Consider the following 18,034-nt stretch of genomic DNA (forward strand, 5'->3'; position numbering starts at 1 on the left):
CTTTTTGCAATTAAAGAAATAAAGGCTTTATGAAAGTAAGTTTGTCACTTGTAGTCATTATTTATTTTATTATTATATTTTACCCCAATACATGTTTGAAACAACCAATTTGTTATTATAATTTATTATGGCGCGATAATATTCTGTCAACTAATACCACATCCCATCACCTAATGTATGTAGATACAAATTATTCGCCTGGCTGGAGTTGCGCGTAATTTAAATTTTAAAATGTTCGAGACGGGATCTCGTACAGCTTAAGGCGACTTTTCACTTGATTTATAGGCGCAGGTAACGGCGGAAAAATTCAAATTCACCGCAATGTAGTTTCCATTAGTGTCTACCCTCATCAAATGCGGTCTCGGTTGCGGCTCAAAACTCAAAATTGGTTCTGGGTATAAATATATTCGAAATTGAGGTGAAATGGGAATTATGTAGTCTATCTTCTTGTCATACCTGCTTTTTGTAATGGTAATGTATGTTGATGAGATCTAATTACTTTCAAAATTGTAGTAACTAGATATGTTATCTATATCATAGAAAGCATAAAATTTTTAAAATTATTCAACTAAATAAATAAACTAATTATAATCAATCCTGCAACTCCAGATACGCGGCTCTGAGGAGGTCCAGTCGTTTACCAGGCAATGGGTAGCAGTTTCATAATGTGTCTCATCGTCTGACAGACTCCGGTGCTTCTATACAAACTAAACCTATATTAGGGACTTTCCTTTTTTCGGTTTAAAATTTCGGCTGGAATAGAAGACAGTGGCATTCAAAGTGACCTTGTCTGTGTTCTGTTGAGTATACAGATCTTTTTGTACCACCATGCGATATATAAGTGCCAAGTGTCTCCTTAGACCTGATCTACTACATTTACTGATTCTTTTCGAAGTTCTCATTGATTTCTATATAATATGTTCCATGTTAATCTTTGCTACACAACTATTATAAAAAACCAGAACCTTCGTCCTTTTGGTTTTGGTTACGCACTAGTTTTCATCAACACATGCACACAGAGGTCCAAAGTTTGTAACAACGGCGCAGCAGACTGCAATAACGGCCGTGGGTGCATAAAACTCGTGTAATTACTTCATTACATGACTTACCGTACCATGAGTTTTAGAAAATGATCTATATATTTTTTTAAGAAATTTAACTTGCAATACTTATGAGACTTAAATATGTATGGTTATTCGTTAAGTGTGAGAATTGACCAAAAAGGGCAGACGTTGGCTTAAATATTAAAAATAAAGCTCACAGTAAACTTATTTATCGTATGTATGGACTGTCAAGATCAGACATAATAAATAACTTGGGTTTTCTTTATCATTTCAAATTATTTTGCTGCTACACAGAGCCAACAGAATCGAAAGTATTTATTGCAATATCAGCGTAAATATTTATGAAATAGATTTTTTAAAACAAATTAAGAGAAACAAACGAATTACCCTAACATTCACAGTAAATAAGACACCTCGTACAGCTAATGGCAATAAAACCCCAAACAAGGCAGATTGCGGCCGCTTGTAATTTATGTCCGCTGTCGCGCATCTGTCGCCTGCATACCATCAAGGAACTTTCCAAGACATGCCTTCCTGGATGACGGACGGAAAACTGGATGTTCCTAGTTGGTATAATTAGTAAAAGATGTGTGGGCTCTTTCATCGTCGCTTATTGAAAGGTCGCGCGTATTGAAGCGTTGTTTCATGACGCGAAGCTCGTATGTAAAAAATAAATCATTTTTTTTTAGTTTTGGTGACATTTGTACAACCATTTGGTTGACAGACATCGGTCTATTTTAAGAAATTGTTCCCTGAAAGCACCTTCCCTCAGTGAGCCTAGCTTTGTATGACATCAGCGGGAGGATAGAAATCCCACGCCTCACGCGATAGGTTTTTAGATTTCACCAGTATTTTCTACTTATAATGATAGGCACCAAGCATAATTTTACTTAATACCAACTGTGAGAAAACACAGTATAAAACGTCACAATGTTGCTGTTACACAATGCAAATCAAAAAAATGAATGCAAATCACAATCGAATACAAAAACAATGAAAACGCAAAATGGTCTGTTAAAATTTTTGTTATGAAATTAGTATTTCGTTGCATTAGAATGACATCAAATGACATACGAGACATGTTTGGAAATGATTCCTTCCCATGGATTTAGTAAGTACTTACGGAGTACCTATTAATTCCATGGTCCTTCCTCGACAGATCGTAATGACAGCACGGCCAAAGCGGTCGAAACCATACCGCAAATCTATGGCGCGCGGGTCGAAACGCTCTGAGAAACACCCACAAGCTCCATATTTTTTTTTGTGTTAGAAGTTAGAAAAAGTGTCCGATTTGACAAGTCGCAAAGTAGTCAATTGCGCGTAGATATCTTTTCATTACACATTTTCAATTTAAACAGTTCCATTTAATTTTATTCCTTAAATTCGAAGTGCACTGGGATCTTATTAAGTTACACCGCTGTTACATCCCAACAGGTGTTCCGTCTCGGCTAATAACGAACAATTTCCATACAGCTGCCTGTCAACACGCCAATCAGTAGGCCTACAAACATGGAGCGGGGTGCCATTCTGGAGGAGTCGAGATAACTTTCGTATATTAACAAACTTTAGCATTTAACACATATAGGTTACACGTCAAGTACCTACTTATAGTAATCTATTTACATATCCATGAATTAATTTTATGTTGCCGTGGAAGTTTCGGGAAATCGCTTATTGCTTCCCTGCAGTCTCGTATTATTATAAATTGGCTTGAGTATCTTGTAATTTTTTAACAAAACCAATATGCTCGATCAAAAACGGTTCATCTATTTGGGAGCTACAACGCAGCAGTTGTAGTCACACAGAAACGTCAAATTTCAAACTCATAACACCTTTTTTTGCATTCTTTTTTTCTCAAAACAAGGTTTACCAGTAAAACGAGTGACATCTTGAAAAAGGCTATAAGCATGATTCGGCAAAATTCTTTAATCATATCTACCGAGTCTCGCGGGACCTTCTCGCCCGGAATCGAACATGACTCGTCCTTTACGTGCTTCACTTCCGCTCAACTATAAAAATGGCTGCCACCACTGGATCCATTTCCGGAATTCGCATTGTTGGCATCTTGGTTACTGTTACTTGTATTGTTTCGCAAAAACGTATCATAAATACAAGCAATTTTTCGTTTATCCTGCCGTACTATATATTCTTACAATATAGTCTATATCTGTATGTCAAACAGCTGACTCTTTTCAGCCAAATCAAACCATTTAACCAGTATTTTTTACATCATATTCTAAATTAAATAATATTCAATAAAGTTACAAACTATGGACATTTCGGAACGACCACTGCTGAAAAGTAATGCCGAAATCATTCTTTTAAATAGTGTTGGTCACAAAATGCCGATAGGGCTTACTATTTTATGTAAGTGTATATATAATTTTTTCTCCGTAATATAACAAGGTAAGTACACCACAAAGTACTAGTAGTAGATAATAGTCTCTCAATCACAATCGATTAAGATTGTGATTGAGAGACTATTATCTAGAGAACGAGCTAATGTCCTTCCTACTGTTATTCATACTGCTACTCAGGAATAAAGTAGGAAGGACATTACTAGTCGAACTATTGTTACAGCCGGAAATACTTCCCCGCAAAATGAGACTATCGAATGTATTGCTAGGCCTGCTAGTGTTTGCAGTTCGCCTCTAATTGGGTTGCTCCCGGAGGCCTACTGTACCACTTAGCTAAACTACAGATGTATACTTCTTGTAACTAAATTAAATAATAACGAAATATCACTATTTAGGAAAAATGTATTTTCGGTTGGTAATCAATCAATATGCATAAAAGTCTTCCGTAGTTGATCGATAGATAACGCTTAGCCAAAACGATTAGGCATAGAAATTAGGTATGCATTTGGTATCTTGGAGTGTATCGATGGAGAGTGAATTAGTAGCAGCACCAAAGGAGGAATTAACGTAATTTCCAATGAAATGGGAAAAGCAGAAATTTCACATGCTAATCGAGTTTACAAATATGGTAGTAAAATATAGTGGTGTTAGGATTTTATTCCAGAAAATCGGAAAATCAGAACAATCCTATAAATATTTTTAAACGCGGAAGTTTGTGACAATACACTATAAATATAACAATAATGTGTATGTATTTTTGACGCAAAACCTGGACGGATTTTGATGACATTTGGTACACAGGTAGAATATAATCTAGAATAGCTCATAGGGTACTTTTATTTTACAGCACAAATGCCCTTTGAGCTATATTAAGACCAAGCTAGTACTATTACTAGCTTGGCCTATGACAATAAATATATTGTTCAACTAGCTGCGCGCCGGGGCTTCGCTCCCGTCGGAATTTCGGGATAAAAAGTGTGTACCTTATGTGTTATTCCAGGTTATTTTCTACCTGTGTAAATTTCATAACAATCGGTCCAGTAGATATTGCTTGAATGAAGAGGTAACAAACTTACTTTCACATTTTTAATATTGGGATATTTGCTAAGTTCCTTGATCAATCGAGAAAGATAAGGAATGGGTATATTCATTTCCGCAATGTCGTTATTTTGTGTCCAAGCTTATAGTCGGCACGGTAATAAAATAAGCAGTTTTTCCGATTCCCGTTTTTATCCTGTCACTTCGTATTCTTGAGGCGGATTCGTTTCGGGTTGAGAGCTCCCCGCGGCTCGCGGAATTACAAATAGACTTAGGAAATGCTGAAACATTTTGTGTTAATAGTAGATCAAATTGACTGGGTTTATCTATAATCACCGTCAAGTGTGTCTACAATGTAAAAAGTTGGGGCATTCTAATCTCCAAGGATTGCGATACGGATAAATGGTAGTCTACTGTGCAGTCATATTTGACTGCCATATTTCACGAATTTATATTTTTATGTAAGTACTCTCTTTCTCATCTGAGCGTGTTCCCAGTTTCTTCCAGTCGGAGCCCAAGGTCCGCTTTCCTACATTTTTGTCTTCACTTTGCACGGTCGTCGGCATCCCTGGTTGTCAGACCATTGGCACTCATATCATTCTTGACGACATGAAGCCACCATTTCTTGGGTTTGCCCCTTCTGCCAAGGCCAGGCGGGAGCGGCATAGCCAGACATTTATTTCCTACTTAATTTGTTGTCTCCGGACGCACAATACAGAACCTAGGTTATGTACTAGGATTGAATAGTTAAATGCAGACATTATGACATAAATAAACTACCTACCAACAGCATTACTCACTTTTTACTAGTTATTATCACTCAACGAAAGGTACCTTCTTATGATAACATTTTTGCCATAATAATGAAGTCTAGGTACCTATTAAAAAAAATTAGAAGTTAGAGTTACAATAAACGAATCTTTTGTTTTTTCATTCACATATATCTTTACTTATTTCACCTTTCTTATTATCATAAAGAGAAGGACTTGAACAAGTCGAATAAACGAGGACAAAAACTGATATCTCGCGAGTTTCTTGATTGAGCTTGTTTGTATCTTTGTTTCAATTGTACGACCTGTACACGCGGCAGCACACGACGGTGTTGTAATTCAAAGGAATATAACCTATATTGCTACAACATAAAGGTTAAGTTTGGGTGACTTGACTTAAAATACTTCGTCTCTGGAGGGCCCGAGATTACTTGATTGTCGGATGGCGGTGCTGTCACAACTTCCACGTTTTTTGTTGCTCTTTTTATTTCCCGCGTTTTTATTATTCGCAATAACCCGCCACATTTACATTACTAAATCACAAGTCACATTTTCGTCATGTCAATAAAGCTTCGTCTTTGTTTCTTTGAATTTTTTCTCTTTGTCATGTTCTTCAAAGTGACTGCTCAATCGAGTAAATAACCAAGTGTACTTCTTACATTGAAATTCTACTTACTACCAAATATACTACCAGAACTAAATCATCTATGTCATTATGTAGGATGTTAGACGTTGAACTAAATTGGGTAAATAGTAGAAATGAGAATATTTTTCAGTATACGTATAAGTACCTAAGTACCTATATAACTTTTGTTTATACACTGTGTTGTGCCGTAGATAAAAAGTAATAAATACAATAATGTAATACAAACCAACGCGTCAGGAATTTTCATAAATCCTTACGAGTATAAAACGTTCTTGGTAATTTTATTATATTCTGACGTCGGATGTTTATAGAGGAAAAACTTATATTGAGTGACTTTATGATTTTTAAAAATATTACAAATTTGTTCAATACAATATCAAAATGTATCTACGAGATTATGTATCCTTATTACATTGACATAAATCTAAGCATCGCTCTATTGAGTACGGTCCAGGGATAAAACCTTCCATAGCCAGTAATAAGGGCAGGAAATTAAATTTTCGATTGGAATTGCATTAGCCGTTTTTGTTTAAAAACGTACCCTCATCTAATTCGAATTTGTGGAGGACTTGATCCGCGAATTCATTTAGTTGGAGCTTCCCGGCGGAAAGCTTTTGAAAGTTCGCGCACGCACAGATATGCAAATTAAAGTAATTAACTTACCCGCACTATCCCAACAACTAATCATTTTAACACTGTGATGGAGGAACTATTTATATAGAAGCAGTTATATTTATGTAAATCTCATCAACCTACTGGGTCTTTATTTATGTGTTTAAGTAAGACATACAGCATAATTAACACCAAATCAGTGAAATCTTGAAGTTTGTACGAAACGCAATAACTGTAGATACCGATTTCCGAATACCTAAAATAAAGCGTTACCTATGCGAGGCACCGGTGGCTGTCTCAAGTTTTGTTTGGCATTGATGTAAATACTGTGGCTGTGTGTCGGCATTTGTTTCTGTTCATTACGACCGCGCCGGATATTCGTGAGGTGGAGATTGAGCGCGAGGTGTTCACGTAAACAGGCCGGAGGGAAATGGCTGGGCTCCGCTGACTCGGCGCTCCGCTTTGGCCCTATACCGCTTATTGTACGTTCCTTTTACGGCAGCGCTGTAACGCGAGCGAAATGTATGCGGTTGTGTTCCCTTTGTCTTGTTTATAGTTATTGCTTTTATAAAGTGGAACTTCCAAATACTTCCAAACAGCAGTTTCAGCGCGAGATTATTGCAAATGTAAAAAACTTGTGACTAAATATGGGGAACGTTACATCTTTTTAATATCGCTGCCGTGGGCTCAGCTTATGACATTTTCATGAAACGCGCTTAGGCCTATATGAAAATGTGGGAGCATTTTCGGTATCAAGTGTTGTAAATCAATTTCGATTCATAAAAATATCGGGAGGAGATTTAGTAGATACGGCTCGGGGCGGGCCGCCGTGGGAAATATGAAAATTGGAAAGCTCGGCGATGGCGTCAAATAAATATCGACCCTATTTGCAGGCTGGCAACACAGCCTCACATCGACGTCGGAGCATTTGATTGGAACAACAAAAGAACGAAAACAATTTTATTTTGTTTGGCACGCATAGCGTCTGTAGCGGAGGGTTCATATGCGCTCCGTAATTTGAGTTTCATAAGAAACTCATAAAACTTCAGCTTTCTAACGTAGGTTTGTTTTTATGTGAAAGTCCTAGCAAAATACGTAATTATAATTTTTCATGACACCAGATGTTTTCAGGATAGTACTATTTCATCAATAAAAATTATAGGCTGTAGTTTGTAATTTCAATATCAGTAAGGAATTTTTTTCCGGCCCCTTCCGTCCTTCATGTCCGGCCTCAGTGACCCGTATCTGGTGAAGTGAGGTGTTGAGCATTGTCTCACCGAACTGAAGGGTCCCATCGAGTTTCTACAAACTTTACACAGGATGGTTATGTTTTGGGATAGCTTCGTATTGTTTATTGACCACTGGAACTATAACTGGAGGACAACCAAACTTAAGTATTATGTTTAGTATTCGCAGTAGGTCAGTCTCTGGTCTATGTTATCCGATATAATTTAGTTTTTGGTGGTTTAGTTCACTATATAATTTCCGCCGACACAATATCATAAATGAGAATAATTTTATCTAATAAAATAATAATTTTATCTAATTAATATCATCTTGAAAGTAGTCGTATTGCATTCTTCATTCCACACATTAAATAATAAATAATCAACTAGATCTATTAATCTTCTTGAAATTCGCTTATATATAACAAGTTACGACCTTATTATATCTTTACACACACCTTATTATATCTTTACCCATCAATCTCAACTGCGGATCACGTGAAGGTTGCCCACTAATTAAATACGTTAATTGAAAGACAAAGCGATTACCTTTTACACTCTACCATATTACAAGGTACCATAAGCCACGATGGCCTTCAAATAGACCCCGACGGGCCGTCTTCCATAAACCAGCAAAGGGATCTCTATAACCGGGCCGACCAGGCTCTGGTTTCCCAATACAGGACTTGCACCTGTGCACTATGACAACGTGGAGCGACAATAGGAGCATTTTTCGTCCACGAATATGATTGGAATTAGGATAGCTCTCACAATCAACCACTGCAGGGAGTCAGTGGAACTGTAGAAACGTGGAATTGTAGAAACGTTATCTATTTTCACTTATTTTACCCATTTTGACACCTCCAAGTAATTAACAATGTCATTTACGGATCGAACGAAAAAAGCTTTGCGTTTAAAAAATAATACAATTACTTCTAAGAAAACCACAACAGATCTTCCCTCGATTTCAGAAACGGGGAAAAACATGCGAAATATATCCGTCAGAAGATAATATAGCTAACGTGCTAAACTAACCATATCAAGTAAAGTTGGTTAGGTACGGAAGGCAAGAAATATTTGTGCTCTCACGTTTGGGAGAGGAAACATAAGGAAAAAGTTGGAAGTGTTTTAGTATTCCGAGCCGAGGCTGGCGAAAGAAAACCAGGCCATACTGGGCTCGGATATGCCATTGTGTTGCAGTTGCTAATAAATATAGTCATTATAAAAATAAACAAAATATCCTAAATAAATTCCGCCCATCTAAAGCCTAGCTTTTACTTTTGCAAGTTTTTCTTAAACTACTTTTCATAAACCTTATTTCTACTTCCCACACATATACATGACAAACTTTTGTTCACAAAGAAGTGTTTTATAAGAAAAAAGGAATCTCGTCGTAAGAGAACTTGCAGTGACAGTCGAATCAAACCGAATGGCTGAAATGGAAATTGACTTGACGCAGATTGCCGAATCCTACCCGCGGGCTCTGTCCCCTACTTCTGCAACAACATACTGGCGAAGTATAATCAATTTGTTTTACGCCAGTTAACTTATAAATTATAGTTTCTTTTGAAACATAAAACGGTTCTGTTTGTTCCCGTTGTTGTATTCAGATTTATGTTTTTGAGACCACGCTGGGATAGCTTATATAAATGACATAGGTTATCGCCAATTTTTCGAGATAGCCTTACAAATAAAAAAAATATTGTTAATATCGAAGTGAATAAATAAAACATGACACCAATGTTACTTAGTAAGGGAAATTCTTCTCAGAATAGTCAACCCATCGCGGGAGAATCAAATGAAATAGAAATTGTCAGCTAGCTTGACTGTTGAATAACAATACATAGGGATATTGAATAGCAAATAGGAAAGGATTTAAAAAAAAAGACTACTTTGATGTAAAACTTCTAGCTATAATTAGTGTGAAACTGTTTGTTAATCCAAATAAATGAAAAAAAAAAACTACACGACATAAATTTATACGTTTCCCGGTCATTACGATGGTTCCAGGTCCAGGATTAAGTCAGATCTTGAACCAAAACAAAGTAGAGTATATTTCATCGATATAGCGGGAGATACTGAATCTCATCCTCAGAAATTGCTTCCATCTCGAAGGCGGAAAGTAAATTTTAAAATATAAATTAATTTGGTCTAGAACAATTTGGAAAAATATCAATCGGTTTACACAAAATATAAATTCATACTACAACTAAAGATACTTAATCAATAGTTACTATCTAATATCTAAGAAATAAATATGGGTATTCGCTACAATTCAATAATTTTACGATTTGAATAAATAGTTTTCGGACTTGCGTTGCGCCGTTACAGATGTAAGTTCGTATGTAATGGTTATTGCGGTTGTATATTATTGGATCACACTTCCCTTCTCCTCTCTCAAATAACATTATTCTTGATTTACTAAGTTGCTGTTATCAAATAGGAAATTTGCTATTTAAGTAACTTGGAGTGAAAAATATTACTTACCAGTGTTACCGTGTTTATTAAGATATATATATAGGTATACCATGAATTAATTTTTTTTTTATTAATTTATCTCAACTAAAAAAACTTGTATTTAATAAGGTCAGCAGATTTTTTATTATATTTATCTGACATAACTACATTCTGAATCAGAGATTTATTGAAATATATTTCGTACGCTGAAAGATGCAACCGTTTTCAGGGAAATAAGCCGCTATAAGATGCGCTTATAAATGCCGGCAAATTCTGTTTGATTTAAGAAAATGTATAGTCATTGCTATTGGATTGCGGACAATAATTTTTAAAATGTCGATTAATATTTATTATGTAATCATCACAAGAAAGGTGGGATGTAATTTTCATTTAAAATTGTCACTATCAATAATTTCTTTGTTAAAAAAATATCCTGGTAACAATCAACGGCATATTAAATGCACGTACGTTATTATGATATGGACCTCTATGTTTAATGGAGTAGTTGTAGAGCATTCGGTATGGAATTTGATGAATTGATGTGCTTTTGACTGTTATAGCGTTTCAGAATAGGCGGCTAAAGTTGAAATCGCATCCCGTGCGCTCGAGCTCATCCGCTGATAGCTCGCATACAGTCTGCAAGCTTGCACTCGCGTGCATCATGCATGCAGCGCACTATTTCACTCGGAACTATCCAGTATTATGAAACAGGAATTAAATTGTCTGTGAAGAATACTGCAGGATTACCACATGCCTCACAAAAGGCATGGCACGATAGTGGAGCACACGTTACATTTCAACCTTTTAATAATTCCTTTGTTGTGTCATTGTTCTGGATGCAAATCTGTTTTTGACCGTCCTCTTGACGCGAGAACTGCCAACACATAATCTATGCACTGCAGTAGGACGGATTTGTATCGTACATACACATGATATAGCAAATCTACCTTCCCAAATTCGTAGCAAAGCCGATCTATACCATAAAGTACAGGCCAAATCGGTGCATAAGCATTTCAAACGTAATTATTTCTTATGATGAGGTATATTTAAATAGAAATAACACAATTTTAACAAAAAACATTTAGTAAATCTGTATTAAAAATATTATATATATATATTACATTAATCAAAGTAATCGAAATGGTTTACCGTATGATGAAAATAAGAGGATGGTTTATTTTGTTTACCACTTGAAAAAGTGGGGGTTTTGACTATGTTATCGTAGTGTTGGTATATGCCATTGTTAGGCCCCCCAGTTTTGTGATTATCCTTGTGTAAATTTTGTATACGTTGTGGAATTTTTTTTCTATTCTGGTTATCAAAGTTTTGGTTTTTAAGTCTCGCATTTATCGGTTCTATAGCGGCGTGCTGTAACAGGCGACTCAATGGTATCTTAAATCGTTGGGACGCAAGATTTTTAAGGTTACCATATTTATATTTCGAGACGTCGTTGAAACCCCTTGGGAAATATAAATTATTAGGAGGGGCAAAACTTAACTGCGTTGGATGAGATTTTATGTAATGAGTTTCCTGTGCCTTTTCTTGAGGTTGTTCTGGCGATGAAATTCTAAATAATTCTTGAGGCTTTTCAGGAGGTTTTTCCAGAGGGATTCCTAGAAGTAGTTGTAGAGGTTTTTTTTGGAGTTTTTCTCGATGTACAACGTGAAGTTCATCGTGAGTAAGTTTATTTTCAGGTTTTTCTTGTGGTATTTCTGGAGGCTTTGCTTCAAGTTTATCTTGGGTCATTTGCTTAGTATACTCTACAGTTTTGTTATTTATTTTTTCTTCAGTTCGTGTTTTAAAGACAGTATTTACATCTGGATTTCTTGGTGTCGTTATATTGCTCTCAGAATAATTTTGCAATGGTGCCATCAGGCTCATTTTTATAGGCGCTTTAGGAATCTCCATTTTACTTTGTTTCTCTCGAACAGACTTTATTAGTTGAATAAGGCTTATTATGTTTTCTAATTGATGCAAATTGAAAGCACGTGGAGTAGTGGCCGCATTGTTTACTTGATCTTCCAAACTTAGCTGTTGAAGTTGTAATAGTTCGTTACTATTTATATGATCAAAATTGTCTTCTGTAAAACTAACTTTAAATGGAGATCTCGCAAATCTTTCCCAGTATGACCGAGATGAAAAACCATTGTCATTTAAAATAGCTTGTGGAGGAATATTAGTTAACGTCCTCTCCCCTTCTAAGTCGACGTCGATCTGCCGCTCTCCTCTGGAATCTATTTTGCGTACTAGTGCAGCTATCTGCCTTCCAAGGTCTGCATAGTCATCCTTTTCAGTGACTACAAGTGCGTCGTTTGTTCTCCGAAGCGGTTGATTGTTGATTTTCACTATCGGTACAATTTTATTACTATTTAAATACCGATTTGAATTTATAATTGGATTTATATTTGAAATTGGGATTGAATTTATATTAGGATGTGGATTCAGAGGTATTTTTCGACGCGAATTCATTTGTGGATTTGGTAATGGACTGGGATTCGGGGGTGGATTAGGATTTAATTGTGGACGTAGTAGATGCATCGGTAGTGGCCGAGGAGGTGTTTGGAAGTCACTATTATTTAATTTATGAATTAACTCCGATAAGTACTTGAAGTTGACATTGTGACCGTAAGTGCCTTCTGAATGAGGATTTCTTTCTCCGAATATGGCCTCTGGGTGTTCGTTAACTTCGGCTTCTAACCTCATGTTAGGTCCAAAATCGGGATAATTAGGATCCCCAAATGTTTCGAATAGCTCATGGGGATAAGGCTGTTCTTGTTGCATTTGATGTTTTGCCATCATTTTCTCTTGTACTCTTTTTATCTGGAAATTAAATATAATCCGAGGTATTAGTTTGTAAAATAGTAAATATAGCAACACTCTCACATAGCTTAGTTAGCAGATATTTTTTTATAGAATTCGCTATTCGACTGATTAAAAAATGAAACCTATGAAGGTATTTACATAATCAAACACGATAATGAAATGTCACGTTAATTAATCAGTGTTTAATAACACTGATTAATTAATATTACGAGATTTAATTTTTTTTGGTCTCTTTAAAGTATAATCCATGACGTCACAATAAATTACTGGCATACAAGCTTAATTCTAAAATTTTGTTTTTTGGCTTTATCTTTATACGTTAACAAATGCGGACATAGGTACAGCACTCCACTAGTGTCGCAAGATATTGAACTTGACGATATTTGTGAATGCCTTTTATGTTGAACGAGACAACAACACAAATGAGAGAGTCATTTGTGTATATTTCTTCTCCACTTCGCACTTCGTCTTTGGTATCCTTCGTTGTCTGATAATTGTAACTACTATCGTAATGAGTTAAGTAATTAAGACATTTATGGAATTATACCTATTTAGGTAACGTGTTACACTTACGAATCTGTCTCTTGCAGTATGTTTGGGTTTTGCATTCTGTTTTCTTTTTCCTGTTCTAAACTTTCTGCTGGATCGGCTGAAAAGATATATTTTAAAATTCAGAATTAAGGTGTCAGGTCAACAGAAAGTTAAGTAAATACAAAGTGTGAAATATGAATCAATTGAAATTTCGATCTTATATAACGCATACAAAAAGAATTAGTGTGTTGACATTGATTTTAACGTGCGCGCCGCTGACGCTTAGACAAAATGGTGTACTTTTCATTTATCTGCGCACGTTAAAGGTAACGACAAAGAAGTTGACAGTGGAACCCACTCTAGTGATGAAGCTTTTGTTGCCTTGTACACATCGCGAAGTTGTTTTTTGCCATATTCATTCTCTCGTACTCTTATAGTCATATACCTCATGGCTTAGGGCCATTATGTAGAATGTAATACACAACAACGAAGGATGAAGGACAATATTATTTATTTATAGGTATATTGTAATTCTTCGAAATCTTTCGTAAAGGATATAGAAAACTTTGATATCTTAACCCGTCGATCGCGGAGAATCGAGACATATGCATTTGCATCGGTTCGTAAGATAGACGTTAAAATATACAACAGTTTTTACCTTCGAGTTGGGTCTCCATCTGGTTTTTCTACCCCTTCATTTTCCCCATTGTCATGTTTACCGTTCTCCTCCTCAGGAGTTCCGGGAGTGTGATCCTCTTCCGGGGGATGTTCAGTGTGATGGGAGGGATGCTCGGTGTGATGTTCCGTGTGATGCTCGGTGTGTTGCTCAGTATGGTGCTCATGATTTTCTGTGTGAGATTCTGTGTGAGGAGCTTCTGTAGTGTGGGGAGGTTCTGTCGTTGTAGCAGGAGCGGGTGCAGGTGGCACTGGAGGAAAACATAAGTAATATGTTTAAAAAATTACTTACGTGTGTGGAAATTAGTTAACTTCACCTTCGATTGTTATTGAAGAAAAATAAATTGAGCGATGACAAATCGCGATTGCGCCATGGGGTAGGACCGGTTTGAAAAAATATTTTTTGTTTGTGAGGAAGCAAACATTCATATATTCCTATTAATTTAAGTAGTACCTTATTTTATTACAAACTTGGAATCGAATTTAAGTACAATAAGTACTTTTTCCTGATTAAAGAAAACATGTAACTAAATTTATAGACCATAAGGTACCTTTACCCATGGAACGTGATATATCGTCCTAACGTCACAAATCACAGCAGTTCATTGCCCTGAGATAACGTACCTTGTAGATGCATTTTCAAGTATTTTAACATTTACAAAAATTAACTAAAAGAATCGCGTTAAACCGAACAAAGTAAATTTACATAAAATCTAAAAGACCAACTCACTTGGCATGGGAATCATGGGGGGAACTGGGATCATGGGGTACATCGGTACAGGCATCGGCGGCGGCGGTGGCAGGCCCAGCGGGGGGAAGTATGGCGTCTCCATGTTGGGCATGAAGATGAAGGATGGCAGCGGGATCGGCGGCTTCTTGTTGATCATCAAAATCTTCCGACCATGTTCATGCCCCTTTGAACCCCGTTCTTTAGAACGAGAACATTCCGAATCGTCGTCGCTGGACGACCCCTCCGAAGAAAATGACGAACTAGAATCAGAACTAGAACTTCCTGAACTGGAATCGAATAAACTGTCATCCTCAGATATACGCAATAGCTTCCTTCTTAAACCTTTTTTTGAACGTTTCTTCTTCAGCATCCTTTTTGTGTGTCTGCGGTGACTCCTCCGTGTCGGCAAGGTCAGTTTCGATCGCTGACCAGGTTTACTTGTACTGCCAGAGTCTGAGGAATCTGATCCTTTCCGTCTGGTTGGACTTTCTTCAGTTTTGTTCTCTCCATGAATCACCTGATTCTCTAACGTTTTAAAGAATTGATTGTATAACCAGTCCCCGAGATCATCGGCGTCTTTCGCAATGGCGTCGACGTTTTTATCTATCACACTTGTGGTGGTCGGTGTGGGCGTGGGTCCCGATGCAGTAGTGAGGATGGGGGTTGGACTGAACTCCTCCATATATTGTCTTCTGTACTCTACTCTATGTTGAAGTCTGACACTGAAAATATTAGCGTGTTAGTAAATTAGAGACAATTTGGTACAGATAGTGAGAATATTTCTGGATAGGTACTAGGTTAACTTTGGTACTATTTTAATCAGTGTGATATAAAATACGTGCATTATTTGTTACCTCCTACCTAGTTGTCACATTAGTCGAACTGCTGGGAATTTTCTTCTCAGTAGATTTACTAGACTTCCGACCAAACTCCCAATTGTTCTAATAAAAGAGTAAACTTCGTAATAAACCTACTCATTCGTAACCGGTTTCGCATAAGAGTTATGATGGGTTACGTAAGCGGCCGATAGAGATTGGAAAGTGAAGTATAAATTGTTTTATTTTTATGAATAATAAAGTATTATCTCGATAAACTTACTTAGGCTCACATACTTTTGTTTCCGTATCGAAGAAGTATCCCGGATGGCAATGACAGCCTACCACGCATCCCGGTATGTTGTCTATACAGTACTCAAATCTGCCGTGTGCACCACATTCTGTCGAAACATGTCGCAAATTCAATAGGTACACATAACATTAATACTACTGAATTATAACAAAACTACTTATACAAATACTACATACCAAAGTAAGGAGAACTCAACTTGTGTGCCGACGTCAACAATATGTTTGATAAAAATCCGAAAAAAATCCACTTCATTGACTTTTTCATCGTAATTTAAGAATTAAACACTTTTTTCCTACCGACATATTGCTATTTAAATTAAACACAACACTGTGTAAAATAAGTAAAAAATACACTTTTATCGACAAAATCGCATTGGATTTTTCTTGAACACTTGGTATAAAAATTTTACCAACGAAAACCATTCGCGTTCGATATCAATCGAGGTGTTTTGCCTGCAGTTAGCGAGCACAATCACACAATGCGAGCATTGAAAAGATAAATAGGTTAGGCAATAAAAGTAAAAGCACTACTACTCAATGGGAGCGGTGTTCCAAGTTGTGATGTCCAAATTAAGCAATAAGTAACTTGTTCTAAAAAAATCGTTTCCGTTGCGATTGTACGTTAAAGAATACTTTTATGAATTCAAACCGATTTTTTTTGTCTAGATACTACCTACGTATTCAATCGAGTTAGACATCTACTATTGCCTACATTATTTTTAATTCGACTTTAATTTCGACATAAATTCGGATAGATAACGTGGATGTCTACCTCAGGAATAGAATATAGGAATATCTATCTGATATGTTAAACGAAACTCAATAAAACAAGTAGCATTTGTTTGTTTTTAGATATTCTTTTTTATGATAATCGAAGAAATTTTATTCAATCACAAAGACTTTAGAATGCGGTTTTACATTATTTTTATTGAAGCTATTTAACTTCAATTCACATGAGGAACGCGTGTATGAATTGGCAACATAATTAGCACTGTGATTAAAAATAAACGGATAGGAACCTTTATTTTTCAATTTTTTTCCCATTGTTTAGTCAAAAAATGTATGTTTACGGATTTTTTAAGCATTATTAAACAATTTTCGTTTAAAAATGCTTAAAAATCCGTCGATAGCATTATGAGTCAATAATTTTATGGCCAAATATTGTAGGCTTATTAGGAACAAAGAAAAAAAAAATGTTTATTTGGTACAAAATAACATTACAAAAACAGAAACATTACGGTGTTTTAATTTTAGAGATAAATTAATAGCAGTGAATGGCGGATCTATTATTTATTATCTAGTTACTATTTGATTTTCAGTTCGGTTGCGATGATTTATCTATGTCAATATATATGTTGTCTGTTTCCGCCATAATTTTCGTAAAGTCTATGGGTTGTTCGCTCAAAGTGAATGTGCCAATGCAATGGTTGGATAATTATGGATATCAAAGTTTGTGTGACGTGGAAAATAATAGGAAAACCTAGAATTCTGGGCACCCATGCTTGACAGCTAATGAAGTAACCAGGAAAATACTCAGACGAGAGTTAGAGAGAGATAAACAAAAGAACTCTGGGTTCGTGTTATACGTCTAATTGAAAAAAAAAAACGATCTCACTTAATATTTCTTTGCTAATTTTGACATTCATATAATTAATTCTCTCTAAAAATGTGATGTTTGCAGTCATTTATTTCCTTAGGTTACCTACTAAGTCAGGCCATTTTGTGAATGTAGATTGTTTTTGGCAATATGCAGGACCTTTGTTTCACTCTTGTAACACTAGATGATTTAAACATGGCACTTAACAAAAGACAGAAAAACACACTGACTTTTTAATATGACTTATTATTGTGATATTATAGGTAAGATACTAATACATAGGAAATTACGTATAGTTTTTAAGACAACGGTTTCATTAAAACACAGTTTAGCTTAAGAATAATGTATTTTAATACATTGTATAAATAATAGTTCTCACTG

The 18,034-nt window shown here is 35.9% G+C and overlaps 1 protein-coding gene across 1 annotated transcript; it reads right to left on the bottom strand.

Annotated features, from left to right (window-relative positions):
- Positions 1-11,235: 11,235 nt before the first annotated feature.
- Positions 11,236-17,026, bottom strand: LOC128675244 (uncharacterized). Its single transcript, XM_053754539.2, has 7 exons — positions 16,975-17,026; positions 16,234-16,509; positions 16,028-16,145; positions 14,930-15,651; positions 14,183-14,450; positions 13,567-13,642; positions 11,236-12,990 (listed from the first exon to the last, which is right to left on the bottom strand). The coding sequence occupies exons 2-7, from the start codon at positions 16,319-16,321 to the stop codon at positions 11,293-11,295; spliced, it is 2,970 nt and encodes a 989-aa protein (XP_053610514.1). The 5' UTR covers positions 16,322-16,509; positions 16,975-17,026; the 3' UTR covers positions 11,236-11,292.
- Positions 17,027-18,034: the final 1,008 nt, after the last annotated feature.

Source organism: Plodia interpunctella, chromosome 14 (assembly GCF_027563975.2).
Source record: "Plodia interpunctella isolate USDA-ARS_2022_Savannah chromosome 14, ilPloInte3.2, whole genome shotgun sequence".
Lineage (NCBI taxonomy): Eukaryota > Metazoa > Arthropoda > Insecta > Lepidoptera > Pyralidae > Plodia > Plodia interpunctella.

Bases quoted from the DNA above. Each gene is read 5' to 3' on its own strand.
- LOC128675244 (XM_053754539.2), bottom strand. From the start codon at position 16,321: ATGAAAAAGTCAATGAAGTGGATTTTTTTCGGATTTTTATCAAACATA. The intron at 16,146-16,233 runs GTATGTAGTATT...ATGTTTCGACAG, and splicing joins GTTGAGTTCTCCTTACTTTG to AATGTGGTGCACACGGCAGA. The intron at 15,652-16,027 runs GTAAGTTTATCG...TAATATTTTCAG, and splicing joins ACAAAAGTATGTGAGCCTAA to TGTCAGACTTCAACATAGAG.